The sequence below is a fragment of the Atractosteus spatula genome, chromosome 4 (genome assembly GCF_055471065.1).
Source record: "Atractosteus spatula isolate fAtrSpa1 chromosome 4, fAtrSpa1.hap1, whole genome shotgun sequence".
NCBI classification, from domain to species: domain Eukaryota; kingdom Metazoa; phylum Chordata; class Actinopteri; order Semionotiformes; family Lepisosteidae; genus Atractosteus; species Atractosteus spatula.
Genome location: NC_142709.1, coordinates 72,609,070 through 72,623,861, shown reverse-complemented (window position 1 = coordinate 72,623,861; position 14,792 = coordinate 72,609,070). Strand labels below are relative to the sequence as shown.

Genomic DNA, 14,792 nt, shown 5'->3' with positions numbered 1-14,792 from the left:
GGAGTCAGATACCTGTCCAGGTGTGAGGAGTCAGATAACTGGCCAGGTGTGAGGAGTCCGATACCTGGCCAGGTGTGAGGAGACTGGTATCTGGCCAGGTGTGAGGAGTCCGATACCTGGCCAGGTGTGAGGAGACTGGTATCTGGCCAGGTGTGAGGAGTCCGATACCTGGCCAGGTGTGAGGAGTCCGATACCTGTCCAGGTGTGAGGAGTCAGATAACTGGCCAGGTGTGAGGAGTCCGATACCTGGCCAGGTGTGAGGAGACTGGTATCTGGCCAGGTGTGAGGAGTCCGATACCTGGCCAGGTGTGAGGAGTCAGATACCTGGCCAGGTGTGAGGAGACTGGTATCTGGCCAGGTGTGAGGAGTCAGATAACTGGCCAGGTGTGAGGAGTCCGATACCTGGCCAGGTGTGAGGAGACTGGTATCTGGCCAGGTGTGAGGAGTCAGATACCTGGCCAGGTGTGAGGAGTCAGATAACTGGCCAGGTGTGAGGAGTCCGATACCTGGCCAGGTGTGAGGAGTGTATTCTCCTTCATGTGGTGGTATAGGACACTTTGGTTTAAAATTGGAGGATCAATGGTCTTTATACTGCACTGTATATTTATAACACTCAAGTTAAAGTGTATTAATTGATTATTATTGTTGTTATTATTACATATATTGAAAAAAGAGTTTTTCTTTTCAAGTGTGTTCTTCCGCTAAAACCCACGAGCGCAGCAGAACATCCTTGAACGTCTCCATGGTGCGAGGAAGGGGGTCAGGACCCCCCCACAGGATTCGCCATGGTCTGTGACTGAAAGGGCGCTGGCGTCTGCAAGGCCCGAGTGCACCGGAATTGGCTTAAAATTACAAAAGCAACCTGGCCGGGCTAGCATTGGAGGTCATGTTAAAGATATTCCACAAGACCACAGAACAGCTTCCACAAAAAACACCAAGGAAAAAGAAAACCTTGTCTCAGAACCGTTTTTTTTTTCTGCACGAAGCCAGCTAACTTGCTAAATGTCATTGCCTTTACAGTACATTCACCTTGTCTGGTGGAAGTCTGGACTGCAATGTCTGCTTCACTTCAACACTCCTGCTGGACTGGGAGGGGATCCCCAGAAGCCACTAAAGCTGACGAGACGCACGGTTTGTTTTCTTGAGATTCCCAGGACGGGCTGAACAAAGCCCATCCCAGCCCTCATCTCAGGCGCTAGTTTCATCACAGCACAGTAGTTAAAACTGAAGATCGATACATATTACCAGCTGACAAAGCAAGGACAGGCCATGGTGATTAGCTTACCAGCAGGGGGTGCTACTGTGCATTCAAAAAAAAAATATAGAATATCAATAAATAAATACCTAGAAATCCAGCAACATTATTTTCTTCTCGACAAAATGCACGGGGGACAGTGGTTCGCTCCGGACGTGGGCCAGGTGAGGGCGGGTCGCCCAGTCCAGCCCCGCGCCCCCCTCCTCCGGCCGGCCCCTCCGGCGGGGCGCTCCTGGGGGCTCCCCGCGCCCCCCGACGCCCCTACGTGTAGCCCAGGTTCTCCATCTCGCTGCGGTAGCGCTGCTCCGACACCTTGCTCTTGTGCTGCTTGCTCTCCAGGTGCAGCCGGAAGTCGGCCTCCTCGCTGGCGCCCGAGTTGCACATGGAGCAGTAGAACTGGCCGCTGGGCGTGACGCACATGGCCAGGTCGCGGGGGATGCGCTGCCGGGGCCGGGGGTTGTAGTAGGGCCCTGCGAGCAGAGAAGTTGCTGGAGAGGTTACCGCGGCAACACAGCGCACGCGCACACGAACGGGAGCGGGGCGTGGGGGCGTCTCCGAGACTCCGGTCCGGCGGTCTCGCTCCGCACCCCTGGATACCTTGCTCCACTCCCACAATGCATTGTGTAACAGAGGGTCTCTGGCTCTCTTTTGTACCAGCCCTTCCTGTCCAAGAAACATTAGCAAGGCTACACTCGGCCCTCTCCTAAAACAGAAACGTCACTTAACCAAACTGAGACGGGGAGAGGTGCAGCCAGTATTTGCAATAGTACTCTTGCTTCAAAACAGCACTTTTTCCAGCATGAGGTTGAACCCCCTGTCTGCTCCGAGCCTTAGGAGTTCAACAGGAACTTAGATCCGCAAAGCTGTGTAATGAAAGTGTGGGTTCCCTCTCCCTCAGTTAGAATTTAAAGCCTGATAATCTCGTACACATTGAACTAAACGCAGCAAAGCTTTGTCAGATGTCTATTTGGCTGGTGGGGGGTTCAAGAAAAACACAATCAGCCTCTAAAGACAACAAATTCGAGTCTTCACTACTGACTGCAGGCTGGAGATACTGAATGCCCCTTTTCAAGCAGTTCAAGTTAAGAGCGTTTTTTCATCAACATAAAAAAAATTACAGAGCAGCTAGAGGAAGCTTTAATTATGCAAGAATGACATTTAGAGCTCTTAAAATATTATCTCCTTAGAAGGGGCTGCAGCGCGCTCAGAGGGCTCCCGCGCAGCCTGGCCTGCTGTTCCCTTATCAGCGCTCCAGCAGCGGCTGAGCTTTCCGCGAAGAGCCGCCTGAGTGACGTCTGTCGGGCTCCTCTGACCTCTGGACTTGGCCCGGCCCAGCAGTCTCCTCGGGACCGCTCTGCTCCTCTCGCTGGGTCCGGCCCGAGCCCCAGGCCAGGCAGCACCGGGCTCTAGTGCCAGGAGCCTGGAAACATCTGCATCCGTGGCTCCGGCTTCGGCTGGGGGTGAAGGGGGGGCACACCCCTCTCCGCTGCTCCCCTCTGCTAGAAGAGCCCCTGTGATGTTCAGCACAACCCCTGCACGCTCCGCCTCTCACACAGGACTGCCGACAGCTTCGCTCCCAGCACGCCCGCGCACACATCCACTCCAGGAGTCCATGAGCGCCGCCAGGAGGGAGAAGCGTAGGAGAAGAGGAGATTAACCCTCCGCCTCCAGGGCAATCCAGTTGCGTCCCTGCTCACTGAAACACACATGCCCAGTGCTCAAGGCCTCTCGGCTGCCGCCTTGTTGCTTTTGTACGTTATGTAAGACCATCAGTCTTCAGAGAATAAGGACATGTGAAACGTGGAGGAAATCCCGATATTTTCCTGTTCGCCAAACTTGCTTTCAGGTTCACCCTTTGGATACTTTTTTCTCGTGGTTCATGAGAGAAAACTGACACGCGCCTCTTTATCACTCGGGCCTGTGGAACACAGTGGCTGGACTCCCGTTTTCATGCCGCAGTCATCACCACACTTCTGCCCCCGAGCTCCTGTGGACAGAAGTCACGTCGCTCCCAGTAAGCTGTGCTCCAGCTTTATCTCATCAGCGAGCAACGCCACATCGACTTCACAAGGGGCAGGTTGGGCCTGTATCTATGGCTTGATGAGAAAAACGAACAGACCCTGTGTTCCACACACAGGCCGGTATCTGCTCCTGATGCTCACAAAACCGGAGAAGAAAACAGGTTTGATAACATTGGATCCTGCTGAGTCCAGGCAGATTCTAACACAGTGTCTGTCCTCATGAAGTAGTTCTTATCGAATAGAAATGCTCTTATAAGTGTGTCCGCTAGCTTCAAACCGTTTTCGTACTTTACTGGCTTCTGAACAGATCACAGATATAACTTTGAAACCAGCAGTCATAGAGAACCCCCACCAATGTTACACCAAAGTAACAAATAGAAAAATGACAGGTTGCTTTTTTAACAGCATAGCAAGATCAAAAACCTGAGAGCTTTGAACATTAAAATGTATCACTGCCATGCAGATTACTAGCTGAAAAACAAACAGCTTTTAATACAGAGGGAATCACAGAGAGGTCTTTTAAATTCTTGTCTGACATACCAGCTGAGTGAAGGCTGCAGAATTTTGAGCTTCAGTTTAAAAAGGCCTGTGCGCTATGCTAGCGTTCACTTCTCCAGAATGCACAAAGGGATTCACAACTTTGCTCTCATATGCAAGCCAATAAGGCTTACAGTATATATATAACACAATGAGACATTGTAACATGACGTATTATCCACAATCCATAATAAAACAAAACAACACCAGTAACTGGTGGCCAGGCTAGATGGAGAAGACATCAGAGCAAGGCAGTAACCACATGTGAAAATTTTCTGACACGCCACTGACAACATGTGCTGAAACTGAGGTCAGTGGTTCATCCTCAAAGGGGTGAAAAACTGCAAGACACAGGCTGACTAAAGGTGACATTCTCCTCCTGCCTTTAAAACAGCACGTCAGGACATCAGAAAGGCTCCAGCCCCATCAGACCCATCCTGCTCTAGTTCTGCACAGTCCCAGATTTACTTAAAAGATCACAGAAACAACAGATTTTTTTTTTCCACTGAAGACGACGACATAAGCCTTTTCAGGCAGGATTACTTTTTCATGCTGTTGTTTTCTTGTGTTGTTTCACAGTTCTGCAGCCTCCTCCTGTTCTGATCCGTTTGAGACTGTCTGGATCTGCTGATTCCGAGCCAGAATTCTGGCTGTCACTTTCACGTCAAGGGCCACACAGCAGCTACCCGCTGCAAGAAGGTCTTACATTTATCTTTAAGACAGCTTCCTGTTGTGCTGTCATTACGTCCCCTGTTGCTCTTGCACAAATACTGGGTTTGTAGTCACGATTAGGCAGGATGAATCAATTCACAAGCCCTGGTGAAGCACGAGGGCAGAACACCCCACCCGTGCCGCGCCCACTCTGACCCGCTCTGCGAACCCTTGACTTCCCGAACAGCCCTGCAGCTCCGATCGGAGACCTCACCAGGAGGGGCTGCTCGTTTATGGAAGAGAGACTAATAGCAAGGCCAGGTGCCAGACCGTCAGCTCATCACCAGAACCATTCTGCCAGCTGCGAGCACTAACGCCCGAGTTAAACAGAAAACAAACAAACCTACATCTGCGTTTACCACAAGAATGTAAAATGAATCAGTCGTGCAGCAGACCTTGGCTGTGTTTTGTAATGCACTGTCCTAACTTCCTTGCTCTTCAGCCTGCGGTAGAAAGCAGTCTTACCTGGCACGTTTGGGGGCACATTCCTGCGATTCTTCATGACTCTAAACTCGCTCCCCTCTTTCCTTGGTCGCCTTTGGCTGGGTTCTGACGAGTCTCTGAAAAACACAGAAATCCACTCCATCAGCTGAGCTCCAGACTGCTGCCCACCATCTCCTGTTCTGAAGGCAGATATCTCCCCTCCCCCTCAGGAGAGAGTTCTTTGTTCTGCTAACACAATGCTACCTTCACCTACAGTTCGGGTTTACAGTTTCTGTTGGAGGGTGTGTCGGAGTACTCTGTGTTTTCTTAAATCATTTTAATACAAGTATTTAAATGTAATCTGCCACTGACGCACATTAAAACCACAGTTTCTTTGGGAACTTCCAGCCACGCCATAGATCTTTGTGGTCCTATGAAAGATCACTAGCTAAGAGTGATGTTTGGCTCCGCATGGCTTGGCACCACTATCGTCCTACTCCGCACCTCGCAACTTTCTCTCGTCTAATTCTGTCTGTGGGTCTAATGTCTGTCCCCCAAGCACTGTAGGGGTGACAGGGCTTCTCCTGCTGCGCCCCAAAGCTCTGGAACTCCTTCCCTAAAGATATCAGAGAGTCACCTTCCCTCTGTTTCAAATCTGGACTCAAAACCCTCTTCTTTAGAAGAGCTTTGATTTAACTGGCTCTGTGAGCCCCATGGCTTTCCTTCTGTATCTCATCTGCCATCTCCTCTTAATGTGTTATCTTCTTTGTTGTTCTTGTTCTGTACGGCACTTTGAAAAGCCAAAAGAATAAAGTTGTTCTGAAAACAGAGAGGCTATTGGATACACATTGATTTCATGTTTCATATTTCAGTGCAGGAGATCACTTACAGTGCAGAGTGTGGACCTCTTCCCAGAAGGCTGTTTGTTTTATCAGTAAAGATCAGCAATGTCCTAGCTTGTCAATGTTCAGTCTGCCCTGTGACGCCTGGCAATCAAGACCCAGCTACCTGTGTAGGGCTGGAAGCAGAAGGGGACTGTACCGCGACTCACACGAAGGTACTGCTCTGCTGGGCATCTGCCAGGCGCAGTCTCTTGGCGTGGTTCTTGCCCTGGTAGTGGGCCTGCGCCACAGCCGGGGAGCTGAAGGAGGCATCGCACAGCTTGCAGTAATCGTTCTCTGTCGCCAGGATCACCCGGCCGGCCGGCTTGAAGGGCGCCGCCTGGGAGGAAGCAGGCAGGAGAGACGGCGCCGGTCAGAGCAGCAGAGCGGGGGGGCCGAGCCCAAGAAGCCGCGGGTCCACCGCGGGTCGACATGGGTCGCGATTCGGGCCCCCTGAGTTACCGTCTTCAGCTCGGCTCACGGGCTGGCTGACTGAGCAGAAGCTACAGACAGGAATCTGCAGGCTACATTGCTAACCAGAAGACTCAACACTTTACAGGTGCATTTGAAATGTCTTACTCCTGTTCGGATGCCTGCGCAGCACGAGAGTTTCTTGGTCTCTGCCAAGAAATGAATCGGGCTGGTCAGGTAAGGCAGCGAGGGGTCATCCTGCTCTGGTTAAGCCTTACTTAGGTCAGTTTAACGCTCTTCCTCAGGCCTCAAACTGTGACATAACGGCACTGCTGCTCTTGATGACTGGACTCTCTGGCCCCTGGCTCGTATCTGCCCCACAGAGAGGCCCCGGAGCCCAGTCTCACTGCCCCACAGAGAGGCCCCAGAGCCTAGTCTCACTGCCCCGCGAAGAGGCCCCAGAGCCCAGTCTCACTGCCCCGCGGAGAGGCCCCGGAGCCCAGTCTCACTGCCCCGCGGAGAGGCCCCGGAGCCCAGTCTCACTGCCCCGCGGAGAGGCCCCAGAGCCCTGTCTCACTGCCCCGCGGAGAGGCCCCGGAGCCCTGTCTCACTGCCCCGCGGAGAGGCCCCGGAGCCCTGTCTCACTGCCCCGCGGAGAGGCCCCGGAGCCCAGTCTCACTGCCCCGCGGAGAGGCCCCGGAGCCCAGTCTCACTGCCCCGCGGAGAGGCCCCGGAGCCCTGTCTCACTGCCCCGCGGAGAGGCCCCGGAGCCCAGTCTCACTGCCCCGCGGAGAGGCCCCGGAGCCCAGTCTCACTGCCCCGCGGAGAGGCCCCGGAGCCCTGTCTCACTGCCCCGCGGAGAGGCCCCGGAGCCCTGTCTCACTGCCCCGCGGAGAGGCCCCGGAGCCCAGTCTCACTGCCCCGCGGAGAGGCCCCGGAGCCAGGTCTCAGTAATGAATTTACCTGCTTGCACGAGGCTGCTGCGTCCGCAGGAGGGGCAGGTGTCTGCTGGCTGACGGGCTCCACCACCTCTGCCGGTATCCGCACAGGGGGAGGCTGCTGACTCCCCGCGTAGAAATTCCTCAGCTTTTTGTTGTGATTTTTACCCTGGAAAAAAAAGAAAAAAAGCAGAAGCGTGCTTAAAGGGATTTTCTGCTCTCGTATCCAAGCTTAAATCAATAACATAATTAACTCCAAGGCCACTGCTCATAAATGATGTCAAACCACTTTAAAGTTTTATTTGGCACACGTAGCCTAGCGGGTGAGCCATTGCACTCTTGACTAACAGGCTGTGGGTTCGAGTCCCTGCTGCAGACACTGCTGCTGTAACCCTAGAATAAGTTGTTTACCCCAGTGGGTCCAGTCCTCCCAGCTGTCTAAGTGGGGACCAGTGTGGCCGGGGGGTCCCTGCGATGGACCTGTGTGGAGGGCTCGTGCTCTCCAGTCTGTTTAACACTACAGACACCAGGAGGCGCTGTGGCTCTGGTCTGGGCTGTGAACCTGAGAAACAGTGTTATTCATGAAAACAACACATTTCACTTTCAAAGGCATCATAGCCTTCTGCCAGGACCCTAAATTAAGAGTCACAAGAGGTTGAGTAACTATAACGTCTTACTGTTTTTCCCAGCTTCAGAGTACTGGAAGCATATTTCCTGTTTACCATCCCCAGAATCTCCAGAATAGACCTGTAAGCCAGGTCCTTCATGGTCCTTCTTCTCTTTTCCTACTGGGATCTACGGGTGTGAAACTTGCTTCCTGGGACTGACAGGTGTAAAACAAGTGTGATCTGGGACCGACAGGTGTAAAACATGTGTGATCTGGGACCGACAGGTGTAAAACGTGTGATCTGGGACTGACAGGTGTAAAACACATGTGTTCTGGGACCAACTGGTGTAAAACATGCATGATCTGAGACCAACAGGAGTAAAACACATATGACCTCTGACCAACTGGTGTAAAACATGTGTGATCTTGGACCAACAGGAGTAAAACATGCGTGATCTGGGTCCGACAGGAGTGAAACATGCAACATCTGGGACCAACTGGAGTGAAACACACATGACCTGGGACCAACAGGAGTAAAACACATGCGTGATCTGGGACCAAACAATAGTAGGTCTATTAGGGTCTGACAGGAGTAAAACATGTGTGATCTAGGACCGACAGGAGAAAAACATGTGTGATCTAGGACCGACAGGAGTAAAACACGTGATCTGTGACCGACAGGAGTAAAACATGCGTGATCTGGGTCCGACAGGAGTAAAACATGCGTGATCTGGGTCAGACAGGAGTAAAACATGCATGATCTGGGACCGACAGGAGTAAAACATGTGTGATCTGTGCAGATCCACTCTGCCCCCACGGCTGCCTCACCTGGTAGTGGGCCTGCGCCTGCTGTGCGGAGTTGAGGGTGACGTTGCAGAGCTTGCAGTACAGGGGCTTGCAGAGCTCCTCCAGGGTGGGCTCCTGGTGGGCCCCCGGCTGGGGCTCTTCGTCCTGCGGGGCGAGGGGCTGCAGTCTGGGCCCGGGCTGGGGCGGGGCGGGGGCGGGGGCAGGGGGTCTCTGCGCTGGCTGCAGCGAGGGGGGCTTGACGGACAGAGAGGTAGTGCAGACCGGAAACCGGAGGGGGTCAGGAGGCACGGCCTGCGGCCTGAGGGCAGGGGGCGATGGGACAGCTGGGAAGGGCAGCTGCTGCTGCTGGCACATGACGCCCACCGGAGGCCTCAGGTCGGGCTCGGGACCTGCAATCAGTGCAGAGAAAGCGGGTCAGCTCACCTGCCTGTTCGGTTCAGCTCCGCGCAGCCCACGAGAGCGACTGCGCCAACTGACATGGTCTGCCACCAGAGCCGAGCCCCTGCACACCTCACGCCAGGCGGGCTCTGGCCCCCAGAGGAGCTCCTGCCCTGCAACCCGCTGTAGAACTCTTATCGGCAATTGTTCTTCTTTAAATGTCCTTTTGCCCCCAGAACCTCCGCAGGGCTTTCGGGAAAACAAACCCGTTTATTCTACAACCCCTCTGAAATAAAACACCTTGCGGAATCAAGCTGCCAAACTCCTATCCGAGACGCCTGCCTCTGCGCTCATCCCTGTGTGTTCGGCAGTGTGCTGTAAAAGGGCATGACGCCCGTGTAACAAAGTGGCTAATAATAGCACTGTGGAGTATGAAAGGATCTGCCAGTGCCGGCTTATAATCGAGCTTATTTGTTCCCTGGAGTGATGCACAGTCCTTTCAGCTGGTGCAGATAAGGTGCTCAAGTATTTCTAATAAGTAAGTCAGATTTCTCATTTTAATAATAATAATTTTCTAGCTACGCTCTGCTCCAATTCCTGGGATACTGCTCAAGCCCTGGCAGTTGTGTTAGTTTACCACAAACCTGGCCCGAGGGCCCCTGTTTTCTGCAATTTTACTTCTGTGGGACTTCACAGTACAGTTTAAAGATTTTTTTTAAAAAAGAACATTCTGAGGCAAACCGGACAGCTCTTTATACCTAACAGGGCTCCACCGCCAGCGTGAAGCTGCTGGCTGAAAATGGGAGCTCGGTATTGGATTTCAAACACCTCCCCGAAACCTCCTCTGATTTAAATGCAAGATTTCTGAGGAATTAAGCAGGGAAGGAAAATGGTTGGGGTGACAAGGCAGTTCATGAATCCGTCAATTTTAATTGATACACACAGATGCAGAACTTGAATGAATGTAAAATATATAAAAGACAAAGTAATATTTATAATTGAGACCAATAATCTAAATGAACAACTAGGTGCCAACACCGGTATGGTAATTTTCCAGGAGTGCAATTCAGCAGAAAATCATCATATTCTACCATCAAAATGCTTTTGTTAATCTGTCTCACTATCCTTCTTTCGACAGATCTCCTGAGAATGAAATTTAGCCCTTTTGGCGCTGCGGTCTGGTTGATCAAGTCTTGCCCAGGGATGCTGTGAAACCGTTTTTCTTCTAAAACACCCTGCAGACGTCAAGAAATCTCTCCCGCAATTGAGAGCGCCTCAGACCCACAAATAGACACAAGCAAGACCTACATAGCGTTTTGTGAAGGTTAGAGTAAGTCCTCGTTTGCCAAAAGACAGGACCCTTTTTCTCAAAGACGCCCGTTTCTTTTCTGCTGTAAAGATATTCTGAAGCACCATGCACGTCTTTAAAGAGTATTCCCAGGAAGACACACCTGATCCGGCTCCTCTCCGGATACACTGTACTGGCAGGTGAGAGCGTGCCTGCCTGTCTTTACCAGAGAACTAAACTCGGCTTCGTTTTCCAGCAGCAGGGCCTTTCAGCTTCAGTCGCAATGCTTAATCGTTAGTCTTACTGTCAGTCTCTAATGGACAGCTTTCAAGGATCCAGAGTCACTATTTTCATTGTCTTTTTGCTTTCCAGGCCTCCAGCCTGAGAAAGAAGGCAGTTCAGTTGAGCAGCAGTGTGGGCGGACAGTGCGAACACCAGGCTAAGCCCCCCAGCATTCCTCTCTTCCCCCGGATGTCCTGGGGTAACGCTAACATTGTCTTTCTCGGGGGGATAACTGGACTGTAAATGAAAAACGGAAACATTCTCTGGGTTTTAAGTCTCCTTTCACTCCTGTAACAAAAGCAGCCGTCGGGGTCTGTGCCTGACTGTAGGTCCTGCTGTCTTTCCAGGTGCCTGTGACCGTGAGACAAGCGGAACTGCAGACCGGCAGTCCCTTCACGTCCCAGCAGAAGAGGTTCAGGAACAGGAGGAAACCCTGAGAGCAGGATCAAAAGGCAACAGAGTGATGGGAAAAGAGGGATATTTGTCATGTAATCTGAGCGTAAAGATGATAACTTCACAACTCCAGAGGGCGGAAACTACAGAATCAGCACACAGGCCATTGTCTCTTCATTACCAGGATCTACAGTATATCAATTATTAACAGAACAAAACATGAGTTTTACACCTTACAGCTGTACACCTGGCTAGATCTGTGATCTAACTGTGATATTCAGCACCTCGGTTTTCTATCTGTTCTGGTCCTTTTTCCTTCCAGTCCTGTTTATGTGAGTCCTTGGCTGTTTTTACCTTTGGAGGCTCAGGCTTTGTGTGCTTGAATACAAGCCTCTGCCCAGACGACCGGAGAAGCGCCGTCCTGCAGGGGCGACTGCTGGCACGTGGATGGGATGAGGTGTCTGCTGGGGAAACACACCCAGGACGAGCAGAAATATGGGCAGTTGGGTGAGATGGAGCGCTGCCCATCGGAGGCATCTGACCCCCAGAGTTCTGGACAGGCCCAGCCAGCACAGGCACTCCCCCGTAGAACGGGCTGAGCCCTGCTGCCCAGGCGGTGTGGGTTCGAGACTGGGCTTCCTCCTGAGCCGACTGATCAAGCCCGCCCAAGCAGTGGGGCACTATGGGCCGAGCGACACTGGGACGGAGTCAGCCCGCTCCTGTGAGCACACAGTGCTGCTAGCAGGGCTGTTTCCACAGCCGGTACAGATCAGGACCTGCCCTTCCCCAGCAGCCCTGCCTCTGATGCATCTAATTCCTGATCTTCTATTTTAATCTCACATTTATGCAGGGTTTTATTGTATTTTGTTTACTGTACTTGTTTAAGCATGATGCGTGTAAAGCACCTTGAGAGTGCTTTAAATATTGATTTTAATGATGCGAAGATGTTATATAAGAATAAAACAGATTGCCTGACTGCTTGACTGAGATGCAGGTTATGGTACAAATTTTACAAAACACCTTCAGCCCATTCCATTTCAGCAGCTAACTGACCTGAGGGTCTCATCCAGCCTTTTCTTGAAAAAGGGTACCTTGTTCCTGATCTCTAAGACATCAGTGTCCTGACCTTCTTCTTATCCTCGGTTCCAGTTGCCCTTCCCTGCAGCTTTCACCGGTGTCCTCTGAAGTCGCCCATGGTGCTGACTTCGACATGTCTGCCTGTGTCATCCATCCATCCATCCATCTCCTAACCGAATTTATCCAAGAAAGGGTCCTGGGAGAGCTGGACCACATCCCAGCAAGCAACAGGCGCAAGGCAGGACGGGAGTGGACATGAGGCCGGTCCACCACAGGGCTCTCACAGACACAGACACACACTCACACCAGGGCCAACATTCCCAGAAGCCAATGAACTAACCAGTATGTGTTTGGACTGGGGAGGGGGGGAAAGTGGAGCACCTGGAGGAGTCCCACACAAACACGAGGAGAACATACAGACTCCACACAGACAGCACCCCAGGAATTGAACCCAGGGCCCCAATGCTCAGCACTATGTCAGTATGCGGCACCTGCCTGTGTCATTTTACTCTAAATATGCTGATTCATATTAATTTGGGAATTACTTTGTACATTTTAATTTACATCATCCAACAGCTAAATCAGGCTTAATCACTTGTTTTTCTTCCATTTTTATCAAATATAACTGGATGTCTGAAGGATGATCTTCCGCCAAGATCCCATACAAACTCACAAATACGATCCCAACAAGACGAGAGATTTTCTTAATCTGTAATTGTCGCTAATGGAGGATGAATCCCTGTATTGCTGTATTCTTTGTCTAACCGTACAGAATAAAAACTAATACCCAACAAAACACAAAACACTTCAAATTGTAAACATACTGACATCTTTGGCTGTCTGGACTACGGACTACATACTATAATGCAAAGATCTGAAATCGTTGAGCTGCAGGATAAACACCTGGTTTGGGGAGCTACGCACATATACTGTATTCGGATGCACACATAACACTGAAAGCTAAAAGCGTTTTAATAATCGTTTACAGCAGCGCTGCTCGACCGAAGCTGAATTCCAACACCACAGCCTGCTCAACTGATGTGCCTGTAATGAAAGTGGAAACGATGTATCATTACAAGTGAACCAACATCAGAAGAACACCAGGTCCACCCTGCCGAAGGGCCTGGGGACCATTAAGATCGCCTTTGTCTCATATAGGGATCCTGCAGTTAACACTGGCTGCCTTCCACATTCTAATATAACCTGTTAGCAGTGTGGATAATCGAGATGAATTCACCAGAGACGAACTCACAAATCCCAGCTGGCTAACAACGTCTTGTGATTCTGCAGCACCTCATTTCTCTTCGCATCCATCAATGTGTTAAGCTTAACAGTGACTTAAAATCGTCCTTGTCTAGCTCGTGCCTGATCCTATTGGCTTTAAAAACGATCCTCGACTGCAATATCCGAGCTGTGCCGTGTATTTATATACTGTGTTTTTAGAGCCTTTAAACAAGACTGGCATGCACAGAATCGCACAGCACACGGAATGCCAGCAGGACGTGAATTGCCCCCCGCACATAAGAGCCGGGCATGAAATGAAAGCCGTGCATGTCAAAGGCTTGTCAAATCGGCTACGTTTGTCCCCACGTTTTTTTTTTGGTGGCCTCTCCTGGTGTGAGCTGCAGCGGTGACACCTGCGCCCGTGCCCGGACCCCGTGCCCGTCCTGCCCCCCGCTGTCCCGGGCCCCTGAGCACACAGGCCGGGGTTGCACAGGGAAAATCGTCAAGTCCTGGCAGCCGCAGAAATAATCCCCCCCCCAGAAAAAAACAAACACCGCCAGCGCCTAGACTCGCACCTCTCTCCTACGGCTCCGAAGGGCAAATCAGCTCCGCCATCTCTAAACAAGAAACACACGGCAGCCCGGCCCGCCGCCGTCCCGGCTCGCACCTCAGCAGACGGGAGCCGGGCGCTTGGGAGCCGCGCACAGAAGCAAGCTTTTCTGCTCCTTGTGCCACCAGCCCTGCTGCGGAGCGCATCAGTCGCCGCTCGCAGGATGTGGGCATCCGCCCCCGGGGCACCTCGACCGCCGTGCTTCGCCTACCTGGTAACCGGTGGAAAAGGGGGTTCCCATAGTTTAAAGGCTGCGGATTAAAATCTCTGCAGTAGTCGTTATGTTGGTAATAGGCACCTCTGTTCTTCACGTTCATCGCCATCTTCACCGCATCCTTTAACTTCTTTCAGCCAGACATGGGGCTTCCGCACTGTACAGTACGAGGGGAGGGGGGAGAATACTGGGCTGTCCCTGTCTCCCCCCTCCTTAAAAAAAAAACAAATTTCGTAAACGCGAAACCTGCGGGCTACACGAGAATACAGTTTTAACTAAAGTTTCCCTTTACAGATGACCAAAGCGTCAGACTTCGGTCTTGAATGTCTCGGGAAGGGCAGCGATTAAAAACTCCGCCTCCCCCTCCCTTCCCGAGAGTAGTACGGTCCGTTTCCCATTACAGCTGGCCGGTACTGTACTGGGAGGGGGGGGTCTGCCTGCCCGGCCGGGGTTCTGGCTGGGTACCGTACGCGCACACTTCCATCTGTAAACTATCGACATCCTCTGTGTGCTCAGAAAGACAGTGGAAACACATTCTAAGGGGATATGACAATAGGCAACAGACAGGGGAGAGGGAGAATATATACAGTATATATATATATTTATGCAGCTCCATTTAAGCAGTTTGGTATGTTTAAATGCTTCACAGATAGATGTAAAGAGAACTGCACAGGTCATTTTGTGTTATTGTGGCACCGTGACACAATAGTTATAATCCCTATATTAGAAAAAGTG

General features: G+C 51.6%; 1 protein-coding gene across 1 annotated transcript; it reads right to left on the bottom strand.

The window, feature by feature from the left end:
* Positions 1-332: 332 nt before the first annotated feature.
* Positions 333-14,177, bottom strand: zmat3 (zinc finger, matrin-type 3). Its single transcript, XM_088914425.1, has 6 exons — positions 14,055-14,177; positions 8,613-8,980; positions 7,203-7,346; positions 5,999-6,168; positions 4,990-5,084; positions 333-1,725 (listed from the first exon to the last, which is right to left on the bottom strand). The coding sequence occupies exons 1-6, from the start codon at positions 14,164-14,166 to the stop codon at positions 1,517-1,519; spliced, it is 1,098 nt and encodes a 365-aa protein (XP_088770551.1). The 5' UTR covers positions 14,167-14,177; the 3' UTR covers positions 333-1,516.
* Between the last annotated feature and the right edge of the window lie 615 nt (positions 14,178-14,792).